This window comes from Staurois parvus, unplaced genomic scaffold (assembly GCF_062004578.1).
Source record: "Staurois parvus isolate SC_StPar_1 unplaced genomic scaffold, SC_StPar_1.0 ptg001200l, whole genome shotgun sequence".
Taxonomy (NCBI): domain Eukaryota; kingdom Metazoa; phylum Chordata; class Amphibia; order Anura; family Ranidae; genus Staurois; species Staurois parvus.
Genome location: NW_028318996.1, coordinates 391,837 through 417,862, shown reverse-complemented (window position 1 = coordinate 417,862; position 26,026 = coordinate 391,837). Strand labels below are relative to the sequence as shown.

The following is a 26,026-nucleotide window of genomic DNA, read 5'->3' as shown; positions in this document are numbered from 1 at the left end:
ATGGGATGTCCCCGGTGCTATGGAGATATTATGGGATGTCCCCAGTGCTATGGAGCAGATATTATAGGATGTCCCCGGTGCTATGGAGGAGATATTATGGGATGTCCCCGGTGACATGGAGGAGATATTATGGGATGTCCCCGGTGCTATGGAGGAGATATTATGGGATGTCCCCGGTGACATGGAGGAGATATTATGGGATGTCCCCGGTGACATGGAGGAGATATTATGGGATGTCCCCGGTGCTACGGAGGAGATATTATGGGATGTCCCCGGTGCTATGGAGGAGATATTATGGGATGTCTCCACTGACATGGAGCAGATATTATGGGATGTCCCCGGTGACATGGAGCAGATATTATGGGATGTCCCCAGTGCTATGGAGCAGATATTATAGGATGTCCCCGGTGACATGGAGAAGATATTATGGGATGTCCCCTGTGCTATGGAGCAGATATTATGGGATGTCCCTGGTGAAATGGAGGAGATATTATGGGATGTTCCCAGTGCTATGGAGCAGATATTATAGGATGTCCCCGGTGCTATGGAGGAGATATTATGGGATGTCCCTAGTGCTATGGAGATATTATGGGATGTCTCCACTGAAATGGAGCAGATATTATGGGATGTCCCTGGTGCTATGGAGCAGATATTATAGGATGTCCCCAGTGCTTAGGAGGAGATATTATGGGATGTCCCCAGTGCTATGGAGGAGATATTATGGGATGTCCCCAGTGCTATGGAGGAGATATTATGGGATGTCCCCAGTGCTATGGAGCAGATATTATAGGATGTCCCCGGTGACATGGAGAAGATATTATGGGATGTCCCCTGTGCTATGGAGCAGATATTATGGGATGTCCCTGGTGAAATGGAGGAGATATTATGGGATGTTCCCAGTGCTATGGAGCAGATATTATAGGATGTCCCCAGTGCTATGGAGCAGATATTATAGGATGTCCCCGGTGCTATGGAGGAGATATTATGGGATGTCCCTAGTGCTATGGAGATATTATGGGATGTCTCCACTGAAATGGAGGAGATATTATGGGATGTCCCTGGTGCTATGGAGCAGATATTAAAGGATGTCCCCGGTGCTATGGAGGAGATATTATGGGATGTCCCCAGTGCTATGGAGCAGATATTATAGGATGTCCCCGGTGCTATGGAGCAGATATTATGGGATGTCCCTGGTGAAATGGAGGAGATATTATGGGATATCTCCAGTGACATGGAGGAGATATCAGAGGATGTCCCGGTGTTTTAGAGGAGATATCATGGGATGTCCCTGTGTTTTAGAGGAGATATCATGGGATGTCCCTGTGTTTTAGAGGAGATATCATGGGATGTCCCGGTGTTTTAATGGAGATATCTTGGGGTGTTTTGGGGGAGTTATCATGGGATGTCCCTGTGTTTTGGAGGAGATATCATGGGATGTCCCTGTGTTTTGGAGGAGATATCATGGGATGTCCCGGTGTTTTAGTGGAGATAGCATGGGATGTCCCAGTGTTTTGGAGGAGATATCATGGGATGTCCCTGTGTTTTGGAGGAGATATCATGGGATGTCCCGGTGTTTTAGTGGAGATAGCATGGGATGTCCCAGTGTTTTGAAGGAGTTATCATGGGATGTCCGCGGTGTTTTGCAGGAGATATCATGGGATGTGCCGGTGTTTTGGAGGAGTTATCATGGGATCAGGGGCAGACTGACAACTCATGGGGCCCCCAGGCAATTGGGGATCATGGGGCCCCTGTGTCCTTGCCCAAACTCAAAAAAGCCTATGAAAAAGGTACCAGGGGCATCTCATGGGGCCCCTACTGACCCCTCGAGCAGTGCCCGAGTTTCCAAATGGTCAGTCCGCCCCTGCATGGGATGTCCCTGGAGTTTTGGAGGAGATATCATGGGATGTCCCAGTGGTTTAAAGGAGATATTATGGGATGTCCCCCGTGCTATGGAAGTGATATTATGGGATGTCTCAGGTGCTATGGAAGTGATATTATGGGATGTCTCAGGTGCTATGGAAGTGATATTATGGGATGTCCCGGTGTTTTGGAGGAGATATCATGGGATGTCCCGGTGTTTTGGAGGAGATATCATGGGATGTCCCGGTGCCCTCCCGGCACGGTCCGCACACACTGGCAGCGCTATGAATGAACGTTCTCCTCCTATCCCGCCCCAGGAGGGGGGTGTCCTGTAACCCCGCCCGGGTATCACTGTCCAGGTCCGGCCCCCGGCCCCGCCCCCTCCCCTCGGCTCGTTGCTTCCACCCCGGGATTCCTCCAGCTGAGCTGACATTCGGAGTCTGACCCAGGCGCTGCTCGGAGGGGGACACACTGCGCTGCCGCCACTGCCACCGCCTCTGTCACCCGCTAGAGGTCGCTGTGCTGCGTGCCACCTGCGCTCTCCATTTAAAGCCCGGCAGGGGGGAGGGGGGGGGTCACCTCCGCTGCAGGTCCATCGCTGGCACTGGAGGGGCACCTACCGCCTGGCACCTTCACCCTCCCGGACTACAACCTGCTTCCATCTGCTGCTTCTCTCTCTGCAAAGTCGGGGATACCTGTGAGGAGGAGAGTGTGGAGGGGGGGGGGATCTGTGAGCGCTTTACTCCGGGATCTGTACACTGAGGAGCTTCAACCTGCTGAAGACCCCCGGCACCTTCATTGTTATTGGAAATCATTGGCCCCCCATCATCATCCTCAGGATGACCCCCGAATACTTCCTGAGGTCCCTCCTGATGATCATATTGGCTGTCTTCTCTGCCAATGCCAGCAACTGGCTGTAAGTGTCATCCTGAGTTTTTGTTACTTTGTGTTCCGATGTCTGTTACTTTGTTGCCTATTGTTCTTCCTCTGATCTCCATAGATTTCTATAGCCCAGCATGGGGGATATCATTTTATTGCCCTCTTTGAATGAGAATGGGGCACAGATGGTCTCCCGGCACCGATCCCCATCCTGGTTCTCATAAGTAACTTCTCTGATCGATTGATTCTTCACAGAATCGGATAATGCGATCAGATCTATCATATATTGAAAAGTCAATCAATTTCAAGCAAAATCGATCGATTTAATTGAGATTATTCTGATTGGTCTGGATGTAAAATCTGATCCAATACATACTTTAAAAAAATGATCAATTTATTTTCCTATTAATCTCTATCAATAGCAGTAACTGATCTATAACCAATAAACTATTCTGTCGATATGGATTTCAATCAATAGTCAAGATATGATCATAAAGTATCCTTCGCATCTTTGTTTCCACCATGTAATCTTGGAAGCTGATCGATCAAAATGCATACAATCTTATTTATAATCAAATTATCTCAGAATGGGGCAGAGATTGTAGTTTGGCACCTTTCTGTATTAAGATGGCCATACACATAACCATCTGATCAATCGATTCTTCACAGAATCCGATAACTCGATTAGATCTATCAATTGTGGAAAAGTCATCGATCCGTTTCAAACAAAACTAATCAGTTTAATTGAGATTATTCTGATTAGTCTGGACAGAAAATCTGATCTTATTCACGTTTTGAAAAAATGATCAATTTCTTTCCTATTAATCTCTATCAATAGCAGTAACTGCTCTATAATCAATAAACTATTCGATTAGCCACACACAGAGAAGTAGATTTTGATCGATAGTTAAGATGTGAGCATATACATTATCGTTCGCATCTTTGTTTCCACCATGTAATCTTATCTGATCGATCAAAATACATATCGCTACAATTTTATTCATGATCAAAGTATCCCAGAATGGGGCAGAGATTGTAGTTTGGCACCTTTCTGTATTATGGTGGCCAAACACATAACCATCTGATTGATCGATTCTTCACAGAATCCGATAACTCGATTAGATATGTCAATTGAGGAAAAGTCATCGATCAGTTTCAAACAAAACCAATCAGTTTAATTGAGATTATTCTGATTAGTCTGGACAGAAAATCTGATCTTATTCACGTTTAAAAAAAAATTTATAAATTTCTTTTCCTATTAATTTCTATCAATAGTAGTAACTGATCTATAATCAATAAACTATTCAATCGATATGCCACACACAGAGAAGTGGATTTCAATCGATAGTGAAGATGTGATCATAAATTACCCTTCGCATCTTTGTTTCCACAATGTAATCTTATAATCTGATCAATCAAAATACATACAATCTTATTCATAATCAAAGTATCCCAGAATGGGGCAGAGATTGTAGTTTGGCACCTTTCTGTATTATGGTGGCCAAACACATAACCAACTGATCGATCAATGCTCCACAGAATCCGATAACGTGATTAGATCTATAAATAATGGAAAAGGCATCAATCATTCCCAAACAAAATCGATTGATTTATTTGAGATTATTCTGATCAGTCTGGACAGAAAATCTGATTTTATTCACGCTTCGAAAAAATGATCAATTTATTTTCCTATTAATGTCTTTCAATAGCAGTAACTGATCTATAATCAATAAATTATTTGATATGCCACACATAGAGAAGTGGATTTTGATCGATAGTTAAGATACAGTCATAAATCATCAATCGCATCTCTGTAATATCAAAATCTGATCAACTATAAGATACAACCAAATTCATGATCAAATTACCTCCGTGCCACCAATGGATAAAAAACGATCAATAATTTTCCACCCTGGACACTCAATTCAGTTTGATCAAAATGGCACCTAAATCCATTGGATGGGAAGTTATGGCCATTCCGTGTTTTGCAGATGCAATCATGTTAATCAAACCACACATTGATCGGATAATGAAATTAAACATGTGGCCACCATTAGGAAAGTAGATCCTTTGATGTGATCATTAAGTGTATGGCACATAAAATGATCCATGTGATCTTCCAGTCGTATTTCTGATTGGACAGTTATGGTGGCCATACACGCTTCGATTTAATTATTCGACTTGATCAAAACAATCAAATCCGAAACCGATGGAGTAGCCATAATCTCCCTTCCGATCAATGTACTCTTGGTCTGAATCAGATTTGATCAAACTGAGTGCAGGGTGGAAAATGATTGATTGTTTTGCATCAATTGGCAGCACTGAGCTGATCCATGATCAATGTGCCTGTATCCCCATTATGATTGATCAGGATGCAGAGATGCAATCGATAATTTAGTGTTGTAGCTTCCAGTTCTGCCAAAATGTTCTCCCCGGATCTGTGTTGGTAAAAGGACCGTCACACCTTCCTATGGAAAGATCAGAAAACCTCAGGATTGCTTCACATCCTCTACACTACAATCACTGATCTCCAAATCTGTGACATCCCCACCAAAAATGGGTTAGTTGGCCAACAAAATCTAAGACTACGTTCACACTGATACGTTTATCTTCCGCCGTTGCATTAAAAAAAAAAATGAAAGAAAAACGCATGAACATTTAATACTATGGAGCTGTTCACACTGGTCCGTTGCTGGTGCGTTTTTCAAGTTTTGTTTGGCGCGGTAAAAAAAAAAAGCACCAATATTGCCCCTCCCCTTTGAAATGAATGGAAAATGCGGCAAAATGTACCCGCAGTTGCGGTTTTGTCATGTCTGGTGAAAAAAGCACTGGAAATGCAATGGTGAAACCGCGGCAAAAACACACACGCGTTTTTACTGCATTTTTTGCAACTGAGCAGTGTGAAAGCAGCCTTAAGCAGCATTCTGTATAACTTGCAACTTATTAGATTGTCAGCTCTGCTGCTCAGGGTACAGTGGTAATAACAAGCCAGGCACCTGCAGGGTGAGGAGTAGCATTTTAATGCTTTTTTGTTTCCTTTTTGGTCATTTGTATTAAAAGGCAAAACTTTGTTTATATTGTGGATACAGTCAGGCAGGGTTAGAACCCCAGCCAGGTTTTTTTATTGATGTCTTTGTCCTCGCTGGGGAGATAGACTCTCAGCCTCTCAGACTGTCCTGCTGATGTCTGATACCGGAATTGGGGGCTCATTCTGATACTGGAATTGGGGGCTCGTTCTGATACCGAGATTGGGGGCTCGTTCTGATACTGGAATTGGGGGCTCGTTCTGAATCTGGGATTGGGGGCTCGTTCTGAATCTGGGATTGGGGGCTCGTTCTGAATCTGGGATTGGGGGCTCGTTCTGAATCTGGGATTGGGGGCTCGTTCTGAATCTGAGATTGGGGGCTCGTTCTGATACCGAGATTGGGGGCTCGTTCTGATACCGAGATTGGGGGCTCGTTCTGATACCGAGATTGGGGGCTCGTTCTGATACCGAGATTGGGGGCTCGTTCTGATACCGAGATTGGGGGCTCGTACTGATATCGAGATTGGGGGCTCGTACTGATACCGAGATTGGGGGCTCGTTGTGATACCGGGATTGGGGGCTCGTTGTGATACCGGGATTGGGAACTCTTTCACAGCGTTCTGCCCAACGCACTTCCAACACATGAACAAGGCCACTTGTCTGATGTCCTACGTCTTCACTTTACACCAACATGCTGAAAAAACAAATAGGACGTGCTGTATTTTTTTTGTGCAGCAAATTGCGACATACAACTATATATCGCAGTGAGCTTCAGGGCCAGCTAACACTACAAAAATGCATTCTGGAAACGTTTTTGCTTACAGTTCACACCACATGCAGTTCCAGTGCAGTTTTGATGAAGTTTGCTATGTTCCAGTATGGTTCTGTGCAGAAAAAATGCAACATGTTCTACTTTTTTTCTCCACCAGAAACTGACTGCACTAGTGTGAACCAGGGCCAGTGGAATACATGGAAAACACTGTGCATGCATTTTTGATGTAGAAAACTGCTTCTAGTGTGAACTATCCCTCAGCGCATAGCTTTCCATAGAAGTAAAAAAAAAAAAAAAATCATGCATCGCAATTTGCTTGCACAACTCCATGCAACACACAGCGCATACGCCACAGCGCATACGCCACACCGCACACAGCTCATACGTCACACAGTGCATACGTCACGCAGCACATACGCCACAGCACATACGCCACACCGCACACAGCGCATACGTCACACAGCGCATACGTCACGCAGCACATACGCCACACCGCACACGGCGCATACGCCACACCGCACACGGCGCATACGCCACACCGCACACAGCGCATACGCCACACCGCACACAGCGCATACGCCACACCGCACACACCAAACCGCGCATACGTCACACCGCACACAACGCATACGTCACACCGCACGCAGCGCATACATCACACAGCGCATACCGCGCATACCGCCCACAGTGCGTACGTCACAGCGCATATGCCACACCGCACACAATAACATGCGCTGTGCGCTCAGAACGAGTCCTGAAAATGAGGAGAAATCTGAAATGTAGAAATTTTCATTGATTAACAATATAATTGGAATCTTCCCCAGTGGGCCAGTATTCGTCACAAATGTGTGAAATGACAGAACTGCATGTGTCATAATAATAAAATCGAATGTTGCAGACAGTGGAGGTCATATGGCACAGGTCGGGTCGTCTCAGAGGAAAGGTCTATCCTGGTGATAAGGGTGTCTGGTGGGGGCTTGCGCTCGTTCTACAATTGTACGATTTTTCTGCAATCCCATTTACGGGGGCTATACAAGTTACAATAAAACTCATCAATTGACAAAATGATCGAATCAGGCACTTAGCAAGATTAAGGGTTCGTTCGCACTTGTGCGACTTCAAAGTCACGCGATTTTTCATTGCGACTTTACCCCCCGGTCACATCAAGCCCGATTTTGAAATCGTGCAACTTACAGTGAAGTTGAACGATTTCAAAGTCGGGTGAGATGCCGATTTCAGGTGCGATTTGTAAGACATCTAACACAGATGTCTATGCAAACTGCACCAAAAGTAGTGTATGTACTACTTTAGAAATCAGTGTGGATCCGACCAAGTCAGAACCGCACCAATATGATTGCTGTAATTGGGGACAATAGGGTGCGACTTGGCATACGATTTGCAAGTCGCATGGCATGCAGATCGCATGCCAAGTTTCACCCGATGTGTCCGGGGTATTACAGTGCGACTTGATGTGAGTTTGATGCGACTTTGGTGCATCTTTAATGCGACTTCTGAACAAGTGTAACTTTGTTGTGACTTTGGCTTTGACCAAGGATGATTGTTTGTGATCTACAAGTCGCACATACAACATTCAGGTGCAACATTCATGTGACTTTGGAGGGTTTACATTGAAGTTTGTGGCCCTCAAGTCGCATGAAAGTCGGACCAAAGTAGTGCAGGAACTTTGAGGTTGCACAGATATGAATGGTACCCATTGGGAAACATGGGGGGGTGACTTGTCATTTGACTGGACCCCAAAGTCTCATGACAAGTGTGAAAGGGGTCTAAAATGACATGGCCAAGGGATGAGTAACAAATAGTGACAGTTTGTATCAACCCAAGTTGATCAGTTGTGGTGGAAAAAAACTGATTGTACAGGTCGATTGTTGGGCCTGAATCACTTACAATCATTCTACATGTAAGGGCACAAAAAACTGCAATAGCTTGACCTGGCACGATTGTTTTTTGTTTTTCGCCACAACCAATCGACTTGGGTTGATCTAAACCACCACCAAGGGCAGACTGACAACTCATGGGGCCCCCGGGCAATAGGGGATCATGGGGCCCCTGTGTCCTTGCCCAAACTCAAAAAAGCCTATGAAAAAGGTACCAGGGGCATCTCATGGGGCCCCCTACGAACCCCGGGCCCTCGGGGCAGTGCCCGAGTTTCCAAATGGTCAGTCCGCCCCTGACCACCACTATCTGTCGCACATTGCCCAGCCATGCCAGTTTTGTCTCGCTCGATTGGTGACTGAATCGGACATTGATCATTCAGTTGTAGCCGTAGGATTTACCAAAACCTTTTTAATATAAGGAAATACCTAACTATCCGAATAGTTTGTATGGAATCAGACAGGTCCACATACTACATAGTTGTTGGTAGAGGTAAAGGAGATTATAAAGACAGATTGTAGCGTGTATGGTGAGCTTTATGGTATATAATCACACACATCAATGTTCCAATCTGGGATAAGATTGATATCTGATTGCAGGGTGTGTATGGCAACCTTTTATTAAAGGCTGATAACTCAGTCTCCTGCTACTGCAAGTTAAATCGCTTACCAGCGTCTTATATCCCTAAACGGTTTCTGATGGTGAGATGTCTGAAGATCTGTCCTCCTTTCCGGGAGTCTTGTTGTATGTGTAATTGTTACACTTCTCTATCATATCTGTAGCAGTACAGTGAAGGGCAGGGGTGGACTGACAACTCATGGGGCCCCCGGGCAATAGGGGATCATGGGGCCCGTGTCCTTGCCCAAACTCAAAAAAGCCTATGAAAAAGGTACCAGGGGCATCTCATGGGGCCCCCTACTGACCCCGGGCCCTCGGGCAGTGCCCGAGTTTCCAAATGGTCAGTCCGCCCCTGGTGAAGGGTGTCCTGTGCAAGACTTGCTGTATTATATATCATATCACAGTTTCTTCCTATTTAACCACACACATTACAATCTGATTGTACAATCTGCTTTTAAAGGAGACATACACTATACAATCTGATTGTACAATCTACTTTTAATGGGGACTATTCACTATACAATCTGATTGCACAAACTGCTTTTAAAGGGGACCATACACTATACAATCTGATTATTCAAGCCCATTTAGATCTACTATCAGCTATGTAGGCCAAGAGCCTATGTGATTTGATACATGCTTCATTAAAGGATGTGTTTTGTTTTCTTATCAATCTCTCAGGGTTGATCTATAGTTGACAACCCATGTGATCGGCAGGGGGAAGTGGATTTTGATCGAAAATTGGAAGATATGATTGTATATCAGATCTCTGTTTTTAAGCATTCTCATAATCTGGTCAATCCAAATAAAATCAAATTCTTAGACAAAGCATCTCAGTGCTGCCAATCAGTGTAACATGCTGGATCATTACCACCCCCCCCCCCCAGTCAATTCCGATCTCTAAATTGATTGGACGGGAAGTCATGCCTATTCAATTACTTGCCTATTTAATACTTTTGATCAAATTGCACAGTGATTGGACAATAACATTGAAGCATGTATGGCCTCCATCAGACTGACTAGGTCTATTCGGCAACTCCTCTGTTAATATGGAAACTTCCACATCAGGAATGAGACTCTGGGGTATGGAGAACACCCGGGAGATCTTGACACTGAATTAGCTGGGGATTCTGGATAAAGGAGCGCCCCTATAACGGGGAAGAGTCCGGTGGCCCCCAGGGCTTGGTCACGGTCGGGTTGTCCATATGGCGAGCTGCCCTGGTGTTGCTAGCGTTGGGTGAGCTCTCCCGCTCCGAGCCGTACAATGTGAAGTATGAGCACTTAGGAAACTGGAAGCGTGCTAAGATTATTTTTGTTGAAGTGTGGTAAGCTGAGTCTCCCGGCCCTGGAAAGAGATCCGCCCAGGACAGTGCCCGGCTCTGCTTACAATTAATCCCAATTTCCTATACAGAACATGCTGATGGGACATTCCGCCGTCCCCATCCTCGTACAGTGTGTGTGTGTGGGGGGGGTGAGAGTCATAGAACAGGTGTGTGATTACAGCATGGCCCCCCTGGACTACCTTCCATCCCTCCGCCTGAGCCTTCTCTGTGCTGCTGGACTAAGGACTGCTATAGGGACAGTCAGCTACCACCTAACTGGTCTCTTCTATTAACACCAGCTCTCATTTCCGGCCTCCAATCCTCATATGGAACATCCTGATCTACTGCTGAACACTGCTAAGGAGGCTCACAGTGTTCACACTATCCTAGAGGGTTCAAGAGGCACTCCACTGTGGGCTGCTTATCATCAATTGCCTGATAGTCACTCCTATCTATCTATCTATATATCTGATAAAATACATTTTTGTATACTATATTTTTTATTTTTCAATTTTGGATACAGTAAATTTTATTTTTTTTTTTGCCATCTTTGTCCCATTGGAGATTACTCCCTTCACTTCCTATAGCCACAACAGGAAGTCAAAGAAAATCTCTCCAAAGTGAGGAAATCCCTGGTTGTCACCAGACCTAGTGTCCCCATTGGAAGATTTCCCCTCTGTTCCTGTTCTGGTGACAACCTAAAATGTGGGCTTATCTTTCACTTTCGATGATAATAAACAAAACAAATACAGAATACAGTGGGTTAATCTCCCTAATAGGGGCACATACAGCTCTATCTATCTATCTATCTATCTATCTATCTATCTATCTATCTATCTATCTATCTATCTATCTATCTACCTATCTATCTGTATCTATTTTATCCATCTAATTATTCTATACCTTTCTATATATCTATTTTTATCTATCAATTTTTGTTGTTGTTATTATTATCCTCTTCTGTTCATTTGAATCTATCTTTCTATCTATCTATCCATCTATCTATATTGTTCTATCTATTTTACCCATCTACTTATTCTATATCTTTCTATATATCTATTTATATCTATCAGTTATTGTTATCATCTATCTATCTATCTATCTATCATGCCAAATAGCTGCAGACGATTATGCAGTTTGTCTGTGAGTGTCATTCATCTTCTCTCTTCCTGTGGGGCTCCATTGTTGCCTCTTCTTGAAGTCTCATTCATATAATACATCTGTTTGGTAATGGCTGAGAGACACAACCAGGTTAATCTAGATGGGAAAAAGTGAAATCTCTGCTTATTAAGATGACTTTGCGGAGTGACATGTAGGGACTTGTTGCCACTGTTGGAGGGGGAGAGTGCGGGATCATTGTGCAGAGCGAGCTTTGACTCAAAGTTTTGATTGTTTAAATACTATATCTCAGTATAAAGTATCTACGAGGAGCATGCCTTGTCAGCATTTGGTTGATGCAGCATGCTGAGACTTGTAGTTCCCCATTATCTGTTGGTTGCATAACCCTGACCCCTAGTGGTAATAGATGGGACATTTTCTATAGACATTTACTTTTGTGTAAATATTACACCTTACAACATAAGTAATTCCAATCTACAGCAATTATTATTATTATATCATTATTAACATTACTAATATTGGTGGTAATAATAATAATATATTAGGTATAATTTCCATCTTCTGTGAAACTATGAGACCATGTAGAAGCAGATATCTTCCATCCAGGAACCTTGGCATTTTTTTCACAATGTAATTTTACATAGAACAATCCTTACCTAAAATAGTCACCAAATTTATACCCATTTGTTTCAGCACATTCATCCTGTACAACTACTGACAAGAATTGGATGATTTTTAGATATTGGTTTACAGCTGAATGGGCCTATATACAGTTTTTATTGGCATTTTATCATTTGTGCAGCAGCGATTCCCAGCACGCTTTGCTGAAAAAAGCTGGGATTTGTGGCTCTTCAGCCAGTCACCCACAGCATAATATCCCATTTAAAGGGCCAATGTTTATTTTCTGCAATAATCTTCTTTTTAACAAAAATTATATAAAACTGTGCATGAAAACTGCAAATCTGCAGCTGAAAATCTGCTGTCTCTGGTGTAACCCAATCCGATCGCTATCAGATCTATTCCAAACTTTGCTTGTGTAGGTCACTGGTCTATCCGCAGGGAGCTTTACTCAATTGCCAGTGAAGCCTGTCTGTTATGTATTGCTGATAGAGTAATGTGATCCCTAATATACATTTCATGGAGCTAAAATTGAGATTCAACCATAATATTGGGTCACTGGAAACATTCCGGGGTGAGGCTACATTTAGAATTGTTTACAATTTGTTACGACCCACAATGTGAGTGATAATGTCATGGTGATAATATGCCACACTGCTCAAAAAGAGCACACAGTGCATGTGGATTTGTCAGATTTTTATTTATTAAGGTGAAAAATAATATTTCTGTTTTCAAAACTATTTTTAAAAACATTTTAGGAAGGAGGAACAGACTGATAAATATTGATTTAGCAATAATATGTATCATAGTGATATTAAAGCATAACCATATATAGCACATATGTGATTCCTCCTCCTTTCCTTTCCTTTTCCTTCTCTCTCTCTCTCTCTCTCTTTTTCTGTCCTCTCTCTCATTCTCAATTTCTGTACTTTCTCTCTTTGTACTTTCTGCTCTCTCTCTCTCTCTCTCTCTCTCTCCCTGTCCTCACTCTATCTTTTTTATGCCCCCCCTCTCTCTCGTCCTTCTCTCGCGCTCTCTCTCTTTCCCGTCCGTCTCCCTTTCTGCCCCCTCTCCTGCCTTCTCTCTCTCTTTTTCCCGTCCTTCTCTCTCTCTCTCTCTTCCGTCCTCTCTCTCTCTCTCTCTCTCTCTCTCTCTCTTTTCCCGTCCCCCCCCTCTCTCTCTCTCTCTTTCCCGTCCCCTCGCTCTCTCTCTTTCCCGTCCCCTCGCTCTCTCTCTCTCTTCCCGTCCTCTCTCTCTCTCTCTCTCTCTCTCTCTTTTCCGTCCTCTCTCTCTCTTTTCCCGTCCTTTCCTCTCTCCTCTCTCTCCTCTCTCTCGTTTCCCGTCCTCTCTCCCTCTCTCTCTCTCTCAAAACCGTCCTCTCTCCCTCTCTCTCTCTCTCTTTTCCCGTCCTCTCTCCACACACACTACTCAAAAACCTACCACACACCCTACACACACCACACATAACCCTTCCACTCACCACACACTCACTCTTACCCTACCTCACTCACCTCACACACAAAACTCCCTACCTCAACAACACAGTAACCTTCCCCCTCCCCACTCACTTCTCTTTTCTCCTCTCTCTCTCTCTTTTCCCGTCTCTCTCCCTCTCTCTCTCCTTCTCTCTCTCACTCACCGTCCTCTCTCTCTCTCTTCCCGTCCTCTCTCACTCTCTCTCCCTTCCTCTCTCTCTCTCTCTCTCTCTCTCTCTCTCTCTCTCTCTCTCTCCTCTCTCTTCTTCCCGTCCTTCTCTCTCTCTCTCTCTCTCTCTCTCTCTTCTCTCTCTCTCTTATCCCGTCCTCTCTCTCTCTCTCTCTCTCTCTCTTTTCCCGTCCTTCTCTCTCTCTCTCTTTTCCCGTCCTCTCTCTCTCTCTCTCTCTCTCTCTCTCTCTCTCTCTCTTTTCCCGTCCTTCTCTCTCTCTCTCTCTTTTCCCGTCCTCCTCTCTCTCTCTCTCTCTCTCTCTCTCTCTCTCTCTCTCTCTCTCCCCGCCCTTCTCTCTCTCTCTCTCTCTCTCTCTCTCTCTCTCTCTTCCCGCCCTTCTCTCTCTCTCTCTTTTCCCGCCCTTCTCTCTCTCTCTCTCTCTCTCTCTCTTCCCGCCCTTCTCTCTCTCTCTCTCTCTCTCTCTTCCCGCCCTTCTCTCTCTCTCTCTCTCTCTCTTTTCCCGCCCTTCTCTCTCTCTCTCTCTCTCTCTCTCTTTTCCCGCCCTTCTCTCTCTCTCTCTCTCTCTCTTTTCCCGCCCTTCTCTCTCTCTCTCTCTCTCTCTCTCTCTCTCTCTCTTTTCCCGCCCTTCTCTCTCTCTCTCCTTTCCCGCCCCCCTCTCTTCCCCTCCCCCTTCCGTCTCTCTCTCTCTCTCTCTCTCCCTCTCTCTCTCTCCCCGTCCTTCTCTCTCTCTCTTTTCCCGCCCCCCTCTGTCTCTCTCTCTTTCCCGCCCCCCCTCTGTCTCTCTTCCCGTCCTTCTCTCTCTCTCTCTCTCTTCCCGTCCTTCTCTCTCTCTCTCTCTCTTTTCCCGTCCTTCTCTCTCTCTCTCTCTCTCTCTCTCTCTCTCTCTCTCTCTCTCGTCCTCTCTCTCTTCCCGTCCTTCTCCCTCTCTCTCTTTTCCCGCCCCCTCTCTCTCTCTCTCTCTCTCTCTCTCTCTCTTTTCCCATCCTTCTCTCTCTTTTCCTGCCCCCCCCCCTCTCTTCCTGCCCTTCTCTCTCTCCCTTTTCTATCCTTCTCTGTGTTTTTTCTGTCCTTCTCTTTTTCTGCCCTTCTCTCTCTCTCTTCTGCCCTTCTCTCTTTTTCTGCCTTCTCTCCTCCCTTTTCTGTCCTTGTCTCTCTCATTTTCTGTCTCTCCCCTTCCCCCTCATTGTCTGTCTGTTTCTCTATCTCTCATACACATTCTCTCTCTCTCTATATCTTTCTTTATCTGCATGTCTGTCACTTTCTTTCTCTTTCTCTCTCTCTTGTCACTCTTCCCCCCCCCCTCTCTCTCTTTCTCTCTCTCTCTGTCTCTGTCCTTCCTTCTCTTTCTTTGCACCCCCCCCCCCCCACACACACACACACACACACACACATCTTTCTTTCTTACTTTCTTTTTATTCTCTCTCTCTCTCTCTCTCTCTCTCTCTCTCTCCTCTCTCTCTCTCTCTCTCTCTCTCTCCTCTCTCTCTCTCTCCCCTCCCTCCTAGATTGTAAACTCGAAAGAGCAGGATCCTTGACCCCCTCGAGTTTTGTTACTGTATTGTCTCGTGTTCTGTCCCCCACTATAATGTACAGCGCTGAGCAAACCTTTAGCGTTATATAAATACTGTATAATAATAATATATATTCCTGTCTGTCTCTTGGTCCATAATCCGCATAGCTTTCTTTCTGTTACATTGATGGTGGACTCTGATCTTCGTGGCCTCCTAACGGGCAGCTCACATTGTAATGCAGTTTGTTGCATATTGAGTTAGGCACAATTTTTTAGGGGATAACAATGAATCTCCCCAAGTATATGAATCTGTGGGTGTGTTATATTGCAGTGCACTGTAAATGTGTTGGTGTGAAAATGTATTTTTCATTGGCAGTGCACCATAACGCACATCTACATTGCGGTAAGGTGCATTGTGGTAATGTGATCATATGACGTGAGCATGATGCACTATATGATGCATGTTTTTTGTGTGAATGAGCCCCACAGTGCATATTGTCCCCACTATCAGGTAGTGGCACATTGATAAACTCTGTGAAGCTGGCCACACACTTTATTTTTCAGACTGTCAAATTAAGAAATGTACAGAAGTCTTCATGTGCATTGGCCGGTATAGTCAACTTGGACGAGGTTAAATGAAACAGAGATTGGACAAATTAAAAACTTTTCATGAGATTAAGGTTTATTGAAAAGCTGGCTGCAAGTCTCTTGTCAATCCAGTGTTCCAGTCCAATGATTTCCATCCTTTTTGGCATACAAAAACTGCATGAGATTGTACAATCAGATTGTAAAGTGAGTGGCCAGATTTAGAGAACAAATCCTCTGTCACCTGTTAGTCTGTTAAGAAAACCAAAATATATTTACTGCTTAGGAGGCCTTGTGTGCAAGACATGAGCACCCTGATCAATCAATCGATTCGATCGAATCCATCTATCTGTCTCTGGAGTACAGTAGTACATTGATCCTCAAAGAAGAGGAGAACAGTTAATTAGTAAATGAATACCTTGTGTAAGAATACATTAATAATACAGAAACATATCTATTGAGAGACGGGATTGAACTCAATTGATATAATATTATTTGTATACTAAATATGGGTTTTTTTTTTTATTATTTTGAGTAAATTACGTTTTTTGCCATCTTTGTCCATTGGGGATTATTCCCTTCAATGCCTATCCCATAGCCACAACAGGAAGTCAGAGAAAATCCCTCCAAAGTGAGGAAATCCTTGGTTGTCACCAGCCCCAGTGTCCCCCATGGGAAGAATTCTCCTCTGTTCCTGTTCTGGTGACAACCTAAAATGTGGGCTTTTTTTTCACTTCAGATGATAAAAATAAACAAAACAAATTAATCTCCCTAATAGGGGCACAGACAGCACAAAAAAAAAAGAAAAATGGACAGGTCTTCTAATCTATCTATCTATTTATTTATCTATCCCTCCATTATCTATCTATCGATCGATCTATCCATCTGTTATTTATCTATTCATTATCTATTTATCTATCTATTATCTATCAATCTATCTATTTATCAATCAGTCTATCTATCTATCTACCCGTTATCTATCTATTTATCTATCAATCATTATCTATCTATTCACTATCTATTTATCTATCCATCCATTATCTATCTGTCTGCCTGTCTATCTATCTATCTATCTATCTATCTATCTATCTATCCGTTATCTATTTATCTATCCATCCATATTCTATCTATCTATCTATGTATCCATCCACATATCTATCCATCCATATTCTGTCTGTCTGTCTGTCTATCTGTTATCTATTTATTTATCTATCCATTATCTATCAATCCTCCTATCTATCTATCTAGCCACTATCTATTTATCTATCCATCCATTACCTATCTGTCTGTCTATCTCTCTATCTATCTCTCTATCTATCCATCCACATATTCATCCATATTTTATCTATCTATCTATCTATCTATCTATCTATCTATCTATCTATCTATCTATCTATCTTTCATGTATTTTAACTATTCATACACTGTATATAAAGGCAAAATATTTGAAATCTAGAACCATGATACTAATTTTACTATAAATAATGTAATATAGACATAATAATCATCAGTCTTCATAAAGTAACTTAAAATAGAACAACAAATGCAGAGTTGGACTCATCAGACATTTGCCTTTTTTCAGTTGTAGAAAGATTATTTGCACATTTTTTTGCACTCGTTCTTTCTTTCTCCTCCACTCCTCGTCTTTGAATGTTTCTTTCACAATTGAAGGAGGTGTCCCAAGGTTTCAGGGTGGAAAAGTATTTTAAAATGCCCTGGAAGCATTGAAAATGATTAACTAATTACAGGCAGTGACTGCTGAAGTTTGGCCTCATTAGCAGTCCAGTGGTGGTCCGGCACATATGACCCATTCCCAGCGCTCATGTTTAATTAGTGATTTTTGGATGAAAGTTTACATCGCATTCTTACATTTAGAAGGAACTCTTTTTATTATTGATGGAAAAAAAAAATTGCTGTAGAATCAAAAATACCGTGTCGGCTAAACTGATCCTTAATAAATCACAAGGAGAAAATGTATATTATTACAATGTCAGTGAAGCTGCTCGTTGTGGATTAAGACGACTGAGTATTTTTTAATGCTCAAGTGAAGGTCAATACTCCACTGTACATTTGATTGGTAGATAATGTGTATAAAATGCCTATATACAAGAAAAAGGCTCAGGATTAGATAATTGGGGCCCTTGGCGTAGCGAGCTGTAATCGGCGGGGTGAAGAGACTTGACATTAAAACAGCACATAAAGCAGATAAAATATTGCTGACATTTATTGTGTATATTTTTCCATAGTAATAGAATTCCCGGCAGGATTTTAAGAGATGGCGCACAACAGATTATTAATATTACCGTCTTGTGGCGTGCTGGATGTCTGCGCAAAGTTTATTTTTCTTATTGCTAAATCCCCCTTAGTTTACTGTCTCTCCCCATTCATCTGCCTTCCCCGTTCTGGTGACTCTGGCTCTTTTGTTAATACTTAACTTTTTTTTTTTTTTTTTAAAGAAATTTATATTGGCTCAATAGGACTTCATTGTGCAGTGAGAAGGATTGGAAAAACTATACAGGGAATGATTCTCTATGGGCTTAATACACTTAAAAGTAACAGCTCAATATAAGAGTTTAATTGAGACTAAACAATATTCACCAAAAATAATCCATACTCATCCACTACTTAAAGCAATATTAAACCCAAACATTTATTATATTGTATTTGATGCAAATGTAGCCTGCCTAAAGCAGTATTAAACCCAAAAGCAAGCATTTATTATATTGCATTAGATGTGATGACTGCATTCGTTTTCTTTTTTTGGCTAATTTTCTTCTATTTTCATCTGATGATCTGGCCAGTAAGTGTGTTGCTTTTCAAAAGAACAGGCTGTCCTGCAGATCTAGGAGTTAGAGGGTTGGAACAAACCATTTACCACTGATGGGGATGCTTAAAATGATCAGCTTTTATTTATTTATGAAAAACCTTTACCCCAAGAGGAGCAAAACTGTATGCAAATGTAGCCTGCCTAAAGCAGTATTAAACCCAAAAGAAAGCATTTATTATATTGCATTAGATGTGATGACTGCATTCGTTTTCTTTTTTTGGCTAATTTTCTTCTATTTTCATCTGATGATCTGGCCAGTAAGTCTGTTGCTTTTCAAAAGAACAGGCTGTCCTGCACATCTAGGAGTTAGAGGGTTGGAACAAACCATTTACCACTGATGGGGATGCTTAAAATGATCAGCTTTTTATTTATTTATGAAAAACCTTTACCCAAGTGGAGCAAAACTGCATGCAAATGTAGGCTGCCTAAAGCAGTATTAAACCCAAAGCAAACATTTATTATATTGCAGATTACAAATTCTTAGATGTGATAGCTGCATTATTTTTTTTTTTAGGCTTTCTTTTTTCTATTTTCAACTTTGTATCCAGCCAGTAAGCTTTTTTTTTTTTTTTTCCAGAAGAACAAGCTCTCTTCCAGATGTATCAGGTTACAGGGTTGAAACATACCGTTTACCACAGACAGGGATGCTCACAATGATCAGCTTTATTTATTTATGAAAAATATTTATCCCAAAAGTAGCAAAATGTTACTGTAACTGAATATAAAGTGTGACTTGGCGTTTGGCTTCAGTTTGCTTGTGTATTTAGGTCTGCTAGTTCAACTAACACTCCCCTACCCCTAGTTTGACAATGCTGCTGGTCCAAAGGAGCCCCCTGTGCTCCTTCATCCAGAGTAGGAGCATTCTAATGTTACTGGCCAGATGATCAGGTGGAAAAAGGGGGAAAAGCCTTAAAAAATGGAAAACTAATGCAGCCACCATATCTAATGATTGATAAGCTGCAGTATATTACATTTTTTGGTTTTGGGTTGAAGCGAATCTGCATCCTCTGAATAGGCTTCCCACAAATCCACAACTTTTCTGCATCCCACTGCATCCCCTTCCCTCTCCTGCATTTAGATTTAAAAGTAAATGAAGTGCTTTTTGACTTTAATTTCTGCAGCACAGCACTTCTTATAATATTGCCTAAGCGAGAATGACCTAGCGCTTCTTTAGCATATTGCGGTTCACGGGCGCCACGGGATTGCACGCATGCACAGATTTGCTGCAAGTTTTAGAGATCTACAAATCTGCTGGGTTTTTGTGCATGCATGAAGACACCCAAGAAAATTCAGGTCCTGGATCTCAGCATGTCTGCAAAACCTCAGGAAACCCCTACATGTGCGCAGATGCAGGGGTGTATTTACCACAAGGCAAACAAGGCACTTGCCTAGGGTGGCATTTTTCAGGGGGCAGCATCTCCTCTCAGAAGGGATGAAAGAAGGGACATGCGTGCTATGGGAACCAGGCGGGATCTGAGAGGCTGCAGACTGCTTGATGGTGTATGTAGAGCCTGATTCTCATTCGCAGGGATGTCCAGAGCTTTGAAGATGAGTGCGGAAGGCTCTCCTGAGTGGGGGGCAGGGGTGTTGTTGGTCAATATCAGGCACTCTCCGCAGGAGGGGGACGGGGGGGGGGTGGTGTTGGTCGGTGTCCGTTGTGGCAGACGATTTTTGGGTTGCCTAGGGCAGCACAAAGCCTAAATACACCACTGCGCAGATGTGCCGCATGTCTCTGCTGAATCCCGAAGGCCTGGCAAAGCGTTTGGCATATCTGCGCATGCAGTATATTTTTAAAAATGGCAGAGCTGGAGAAGGGGGAGGCAGGGCCAACCGTAAAGGGGGCTGATGCTCCTCTATAATGAAGCTCTGTATTTCTTAATACATAATTAAATATATTTTTAAAATGTAACTAGAGTAAATGTTCAGCAGCACTCGGACTGAGTTCCAGACAGGTGTGCTGCATGCAAATATGCTGACCAAGAATGTGCTGATGGGAGGAAAAAGCAGAGTGAGCAGGGAGATGACCTCCTCATTCTCCTGCTGCTTCTTCATAGTCCAATCAGCAGGCTGGAGGTGGAAAAAGAACCCCACTGTTTGCCTTCTACAACCTATACTGTGATGTCATCTATCGGACTGTAATGTATGGCAGAGATGTGTAGATCTCAGAACGGGATGGATATAAATACAAATATTTTGGCAGGTAAAACAGTTCCTTTATATGAATTTCAGTGGTGTATTTCTTCTTTTTTTATGTATGGGTCGTATTTTCTGCGATCTGTCAAATAGACAGGAAGTGAGGGGTAATCTCACGAATGAAGATACAGACAGCAATAAAAATTTAGAGGAAGTTCTAATCTCTTTACATGGAAAATCTGAATTGTCAAAAAATACTTTCCTTGGCTCCTGGTGACTTTTTATTTTCGCACAGCATGCTGAGAATAGAGCCAGGTGCCAGAACCAGTTCATGTACAGGACTTGTATCATCATTGGTTGCTCAATGGCCAAAGAGGAATGCCATAGGACCCAGAAGAATCTGCAGCAGAGATAGTGGCAGCAGTGACATGATCTTGGACCCATCATCGCTGGAAGAAGTAGGTATGTCCCTAATCTGCAGCATGCTATGCATTGGATAAAACTCCCAATGGGAACACTAGTTTGGTGACCCTGGTGAAACCAGGAATTTACTCACTTTAGAGGGATTTCTTCTCACTTCCTGTTTTTGGATATAGGACTGGAAGTGAAGGGAAATCCCCCCATAGGACACAGAGGGTCATAAAAACTGATAGGGAAAGAGAGGACAGCCCTCTCTGCTACCTTTTTGGATTGTAAAAGATTGCAAACAGCAACCATTAATCTTGATGGAAGCCAAGGATGTAGAATAGATGGCTTTGATCCAGGTGTACATTGGTGATGGAATGCCTATATAAGTCAACAGGTGTTCTAAAAAGTCCCAATCAACCCTGGTGAAGGCTTTTTCTACTTCTGTAGACAGTAGAACCATAGGAATGCCTTCTGACCTAGACTTCAAGAATAGGTTGATGGTTTGATAGTGTTATCTCAAGCTTCCCCTAAACAGGATAAAAACCAATGTGGTCTAAATAGATATTATGATATAAAATGGGTGAAAATCTACTGAATTATAAATGTAAGGCCTCCTTTGGTCTTGTTTAATAAATGTCATTCAGCATCCCAGAACCTTGCTGTAAATGCTCACTCACAAACCTCATCACATTGCCATAAAAAAGGAGACATGGTTTAATTGCTTGAAGCTGGGTAAGGTAATATTAGAATGCTTCATTCATAGAGAAAGTGGGGTCTTAACATCATCCTTCAAACATACCTCCATATCCCCTAAAGCTGACAATACACAAGTAAATTTTTGAACAAATGTTCATTCAAATATTTGTAGGCACATTTGTACAGACATTCTCAGTACTTTCAATGACTTGATGACCCTCATTCAAAATACTGTTTGTTTTTAACATTTGATTTTGGAATGAATGACTTTAAATAAAAATTTTTTTAGAAATGTCTGTTAGTTCAGAAAATATTTTCTTCATGCTTATTGAAATTTACTCAACACTATGGTTGAAAACGAACGTTGACATGACTCTACTAACGATTAGAAAATTTAAATATTTTTAACTAAATTCTAATAGTCTATGGCCTTCTTTACCAAAAACAGCAAAGGCTGTTTTGTTGTTCTAAAGCTGCAGGTTTTGTTTATTGTAAACCAGTAGTATAGAAAGTACAAAAAATGTGCCCCAACAAATGGGACTGGAGGTGCTCATAGACTCTTGGATGAACATAAGCACCTTTTTATATTAAAATATTATATTTTATTCCATTGACACCGTTAAAAACAAATCAAGTTTCATTGTACTTAACAAAACAATTCGTCATCTTATGTATATATAAACTCACCGGTCTCCTTATTAGGTATACTTGTTCAATTGTTTGGTAACACAAAATGCTAATCAGCCAATAACATTGCAGCAACTCAAAGCATTAGGCATGTAGACGTGGTGAGGACTTGCTGAAGTTCAAACTGAGCATCAGCATGGGGAAGAACGGGATTGAAGTGGCTTTGAATGTGGTGTTGGTGCCAGACGGGCTGGTCTGAATATTTCAAAAACTGCTGATCTACTGGGATTTTCACACACAACCATCTCTAGGGTTTACAGAGAATGGTCCAAAAAGAAGAAAATATCCAGCGAGTGGCAGTTGTGTGGACGAAAATGTCTTGTTGATATCAGAGGTCAGAGGAGAATGGGCAGACTGGTTCAAGATGATAGGCAACAATAACTCAAGCAACCACTCGATACAACCAAGGTATGCAGAATACCATCTCTGAACGCACAACATGTCAAGCCTTAAAGCAGATGAGCTACAGCAGCAAAAGATCACATCGGGTGCCACTCCTGTCAGCTAAGAAAAGGTAACAGAGGCTACAATTCACACAGGCTCACCAAAAGTGGACAATAGGAGATTGGAAAACTGTTGACTGGTATGATGAGTCTCGATTTCAGCTGTGATATTCAGACGGTATGGTCAGAATTTGGCGTAAACAACATGAAAGCATGGATCCTTCCTGCATTGTATCAATGGTAATAGGCTGGTGGTATAATGGTGTGGGGGAGATTTTCTTGGCACACTTTGGTCCCCTTGGCGCCAACTGAGCATCGTTTACATGCCACAGCCTACCTGTGCAGTGTTGCTGACCATGTCCATCCCTTTATGACTACAGTGTCCCCATTTTCTGATGGCTACTTCCAGCAGGATAATGCACCATGTCACAAAGCTCAAATCATCTCAAAATGGTTTCTTGAACATGAAAATGAGTGCACTGTACTCCAATGGCCTCCACAGTCACCAGATCTCAGTCTAATATAGCACCTTTGGGATGTGGAACGGGAGATTCGCAACATGGATGAGCAAACGACAAATCTGCAGCAACTGTGTGAAGCTATCATGTCAATATGGACCAAAATCTCTGAGGAATATTTCCAACACCTTGTTGAATCAATGCCATGAAGAATTAAGCCAGTTCTGAAAGGAAAAAGGGGGTCCAAGTCTGTACTAGCAAGGTGTACCTAATAAAGTGGCCGGTGAGTGTAGAAGATCTACACATTTGTATCACTCAACCATTTTGAGTCTTGTGTATGTTCTACTTTCTACTTTTTGTCAATAAAGCAAAGTAAAACAAAAGATCAAGGTTAAAGCATTTGTTATAGAGTATTGTACAATCCATATTGTTATACCAGACACCTTCAGTGTTGTGCCCACTGTATGAAATTACATGAAATGAACAAATCATATAATTATGTAGACATATAAAGAAAACACAGATTGTACAAAGAAGTGGGACTTCATAAACGTCTGAATCTCAACGCATTTCATGGAAGCACAATCCAAAGAACGTATTGAGATATAGCAGTTTGAAGTCCCACCTTTTGAACCATTGGTGTTTTCTTTTTACATGTACATAATTCTATGATTTATCCATTTCATGTGATTTCATACAGTGGGCATGGCGCTGAAGGTGTCTGGTATAACAATAAGGACTGTACAAAACTCTATCACAAATATTTTAACTTTAATTTGTGTTTAACTGTGTCAATGGAATAAAATATAATATTTTATTATAAAAGTTGTTTCTGCTCATCGCTGAGTCTATGAGCTATGTGCTTGCAATACCCACTCATGCCATTTCTGTACCAATACTCTAGCAAGATTCCACAATGTTATAAAGCCATTGAATAACTGGCATCTGGTGTCTTCTTCAACTTTTGATATCACGACCTGAATCCCCAGTTCACCACTGCAGATCCCTGAAATCTCAGACTTTCTGAAAGACGTTCTTTGCAAAGGACTAAGCAACCTCTCATCCCCCATATGACATGCTTGAGCCTGGGTATTGACCACTGAAGCACTGCATTATGGGAGGCTAGGAGGAGTCTACATTCTCATGTTTTCCTAGAAGCAACAGGTTTTTGACTGTGGTGGAATAGGTGGGCCAATGCACCAGGATTGGCATTATAGCTTTGTTACTTTGGTTAGTCTGACTACAGCAAATTTTTACGTTACAGATGCTGAATGATGGAAAATTTGGTTTACAATGAAGCCTTCTTTAAAGAAAAGCCGTTTTAGTGAACTAACACTTGTGTTTTCTGAAAGCCGCTGCCTAGAATTCTGCTATGCTAGTTAGAGGTTGTCTATGACTGATGGAAGCACAGAGCATGACAGCAAGCTAATCTATCATATATGTCATGAAAGGTGCTGTCGTCACAATCCAAACAGGGCAGCGATGGCTGCCGTCAGCTGATCCTTTTCAATCTTTCCAGTTTGACTCTCACTCATACATGCCATGTACAAGGTACCGTGCCAGGTATTCAAGCCCCGTCTGGTGGAAATACTTTCGTTACATGTAGATTTTTTTCCATTCTTTTAATAGTTACAAATATGATTTATATTTTGTTTATTTCTTTTGGATATAATTTTTGGATAGAGTTCAGGTTTTTTTTATCTGCCCTTGACCCTGTTAAGAAAAATTTAATCTCACTTCCTGTTCTTGCATGATGAGAGTAGTAGACCCTAAACTCACTAGGTTTAGGGCTTTCGGGGTTCCAAGCAGGGCAGGAGGGGGAATCTATCCAAGAAGGTCATAGACCTTGACAGGGATTCTATACCCCTAAACCACTCTCTCCCAAAATGTTGGATAGACTTTTTCGAGAGACTTTTGTTTTATTGCTGTTGTTGACTCTGTTGGAAGAATTTCATCTCACTTCATTTCCTGTGACAACATGGATGGGATGGGAGCAGTAGGCTCTAAACTTACCTTTTTCCAAGAGGATGAGAGGGGAAATGTAACCATCAAAGACCTTTACCCTAACCCAAAATTGCAAAGAAGTTTTAGTTGGAGTTTTGCTTCAACAAGATGGTGCACGAAACAGTCAGGGTGCTTAAAACAACAGTTGGCTAGAAAGACCTAACACAGAATTTTGCTAATTCCTCCAAGAATAAATGGCCGGTGGTGTCAAGTATAGATCTCATTTTTTATGGTCATTTTTTTCCAGTTGGTTTTAAAGGACAACTTCACTGTGGTCATGGCACCTCTCTCTTTGGAGTCTCAATATCTGACTATTTTAGTGATTTGGTTAACTGTAGCAAGATGAAGGATCTACAGCAGCCTTTCTCAACCTTTTCAGAGTAACCCTTGAAATAAGTTTCCAATCTCACGGAACCACTGCAAAAAATTACTATATCTATAACTGATACATTAGTGTGATGGTCAGTGGGAAAAATGCTCCTTACACTTGTGTCATTGGGAAG

General features: G+C 42.3%; 1 protein-coding gene across 1 annotated transcript in view; it reads left to right on the top strand.

Annotated features, from left to right (window-relative positions):
* Nucleotides 1-2,307: 2,307 nt before the first annotated feature.
* WNT4 (Wnt family member 4) overlaps nucleotides 2,308-26,026 on the top strand; it is a 101,075-nt gene continuing 77,356 nt past the window's right edge. The window contains exon 1 of the mRNA XM_089660047.1: nucleotides 2,308-2,776. Within this exon, the coding sequence (XP_089516173.1) occupies nucleotides 2,700-2,776 (77 nt within the window). The 5' untranslated portion in view covers nucleotides 2,308-2,699. The remainder of the gene's footprint in view (nucleotides 2,777-26,026) is intronic.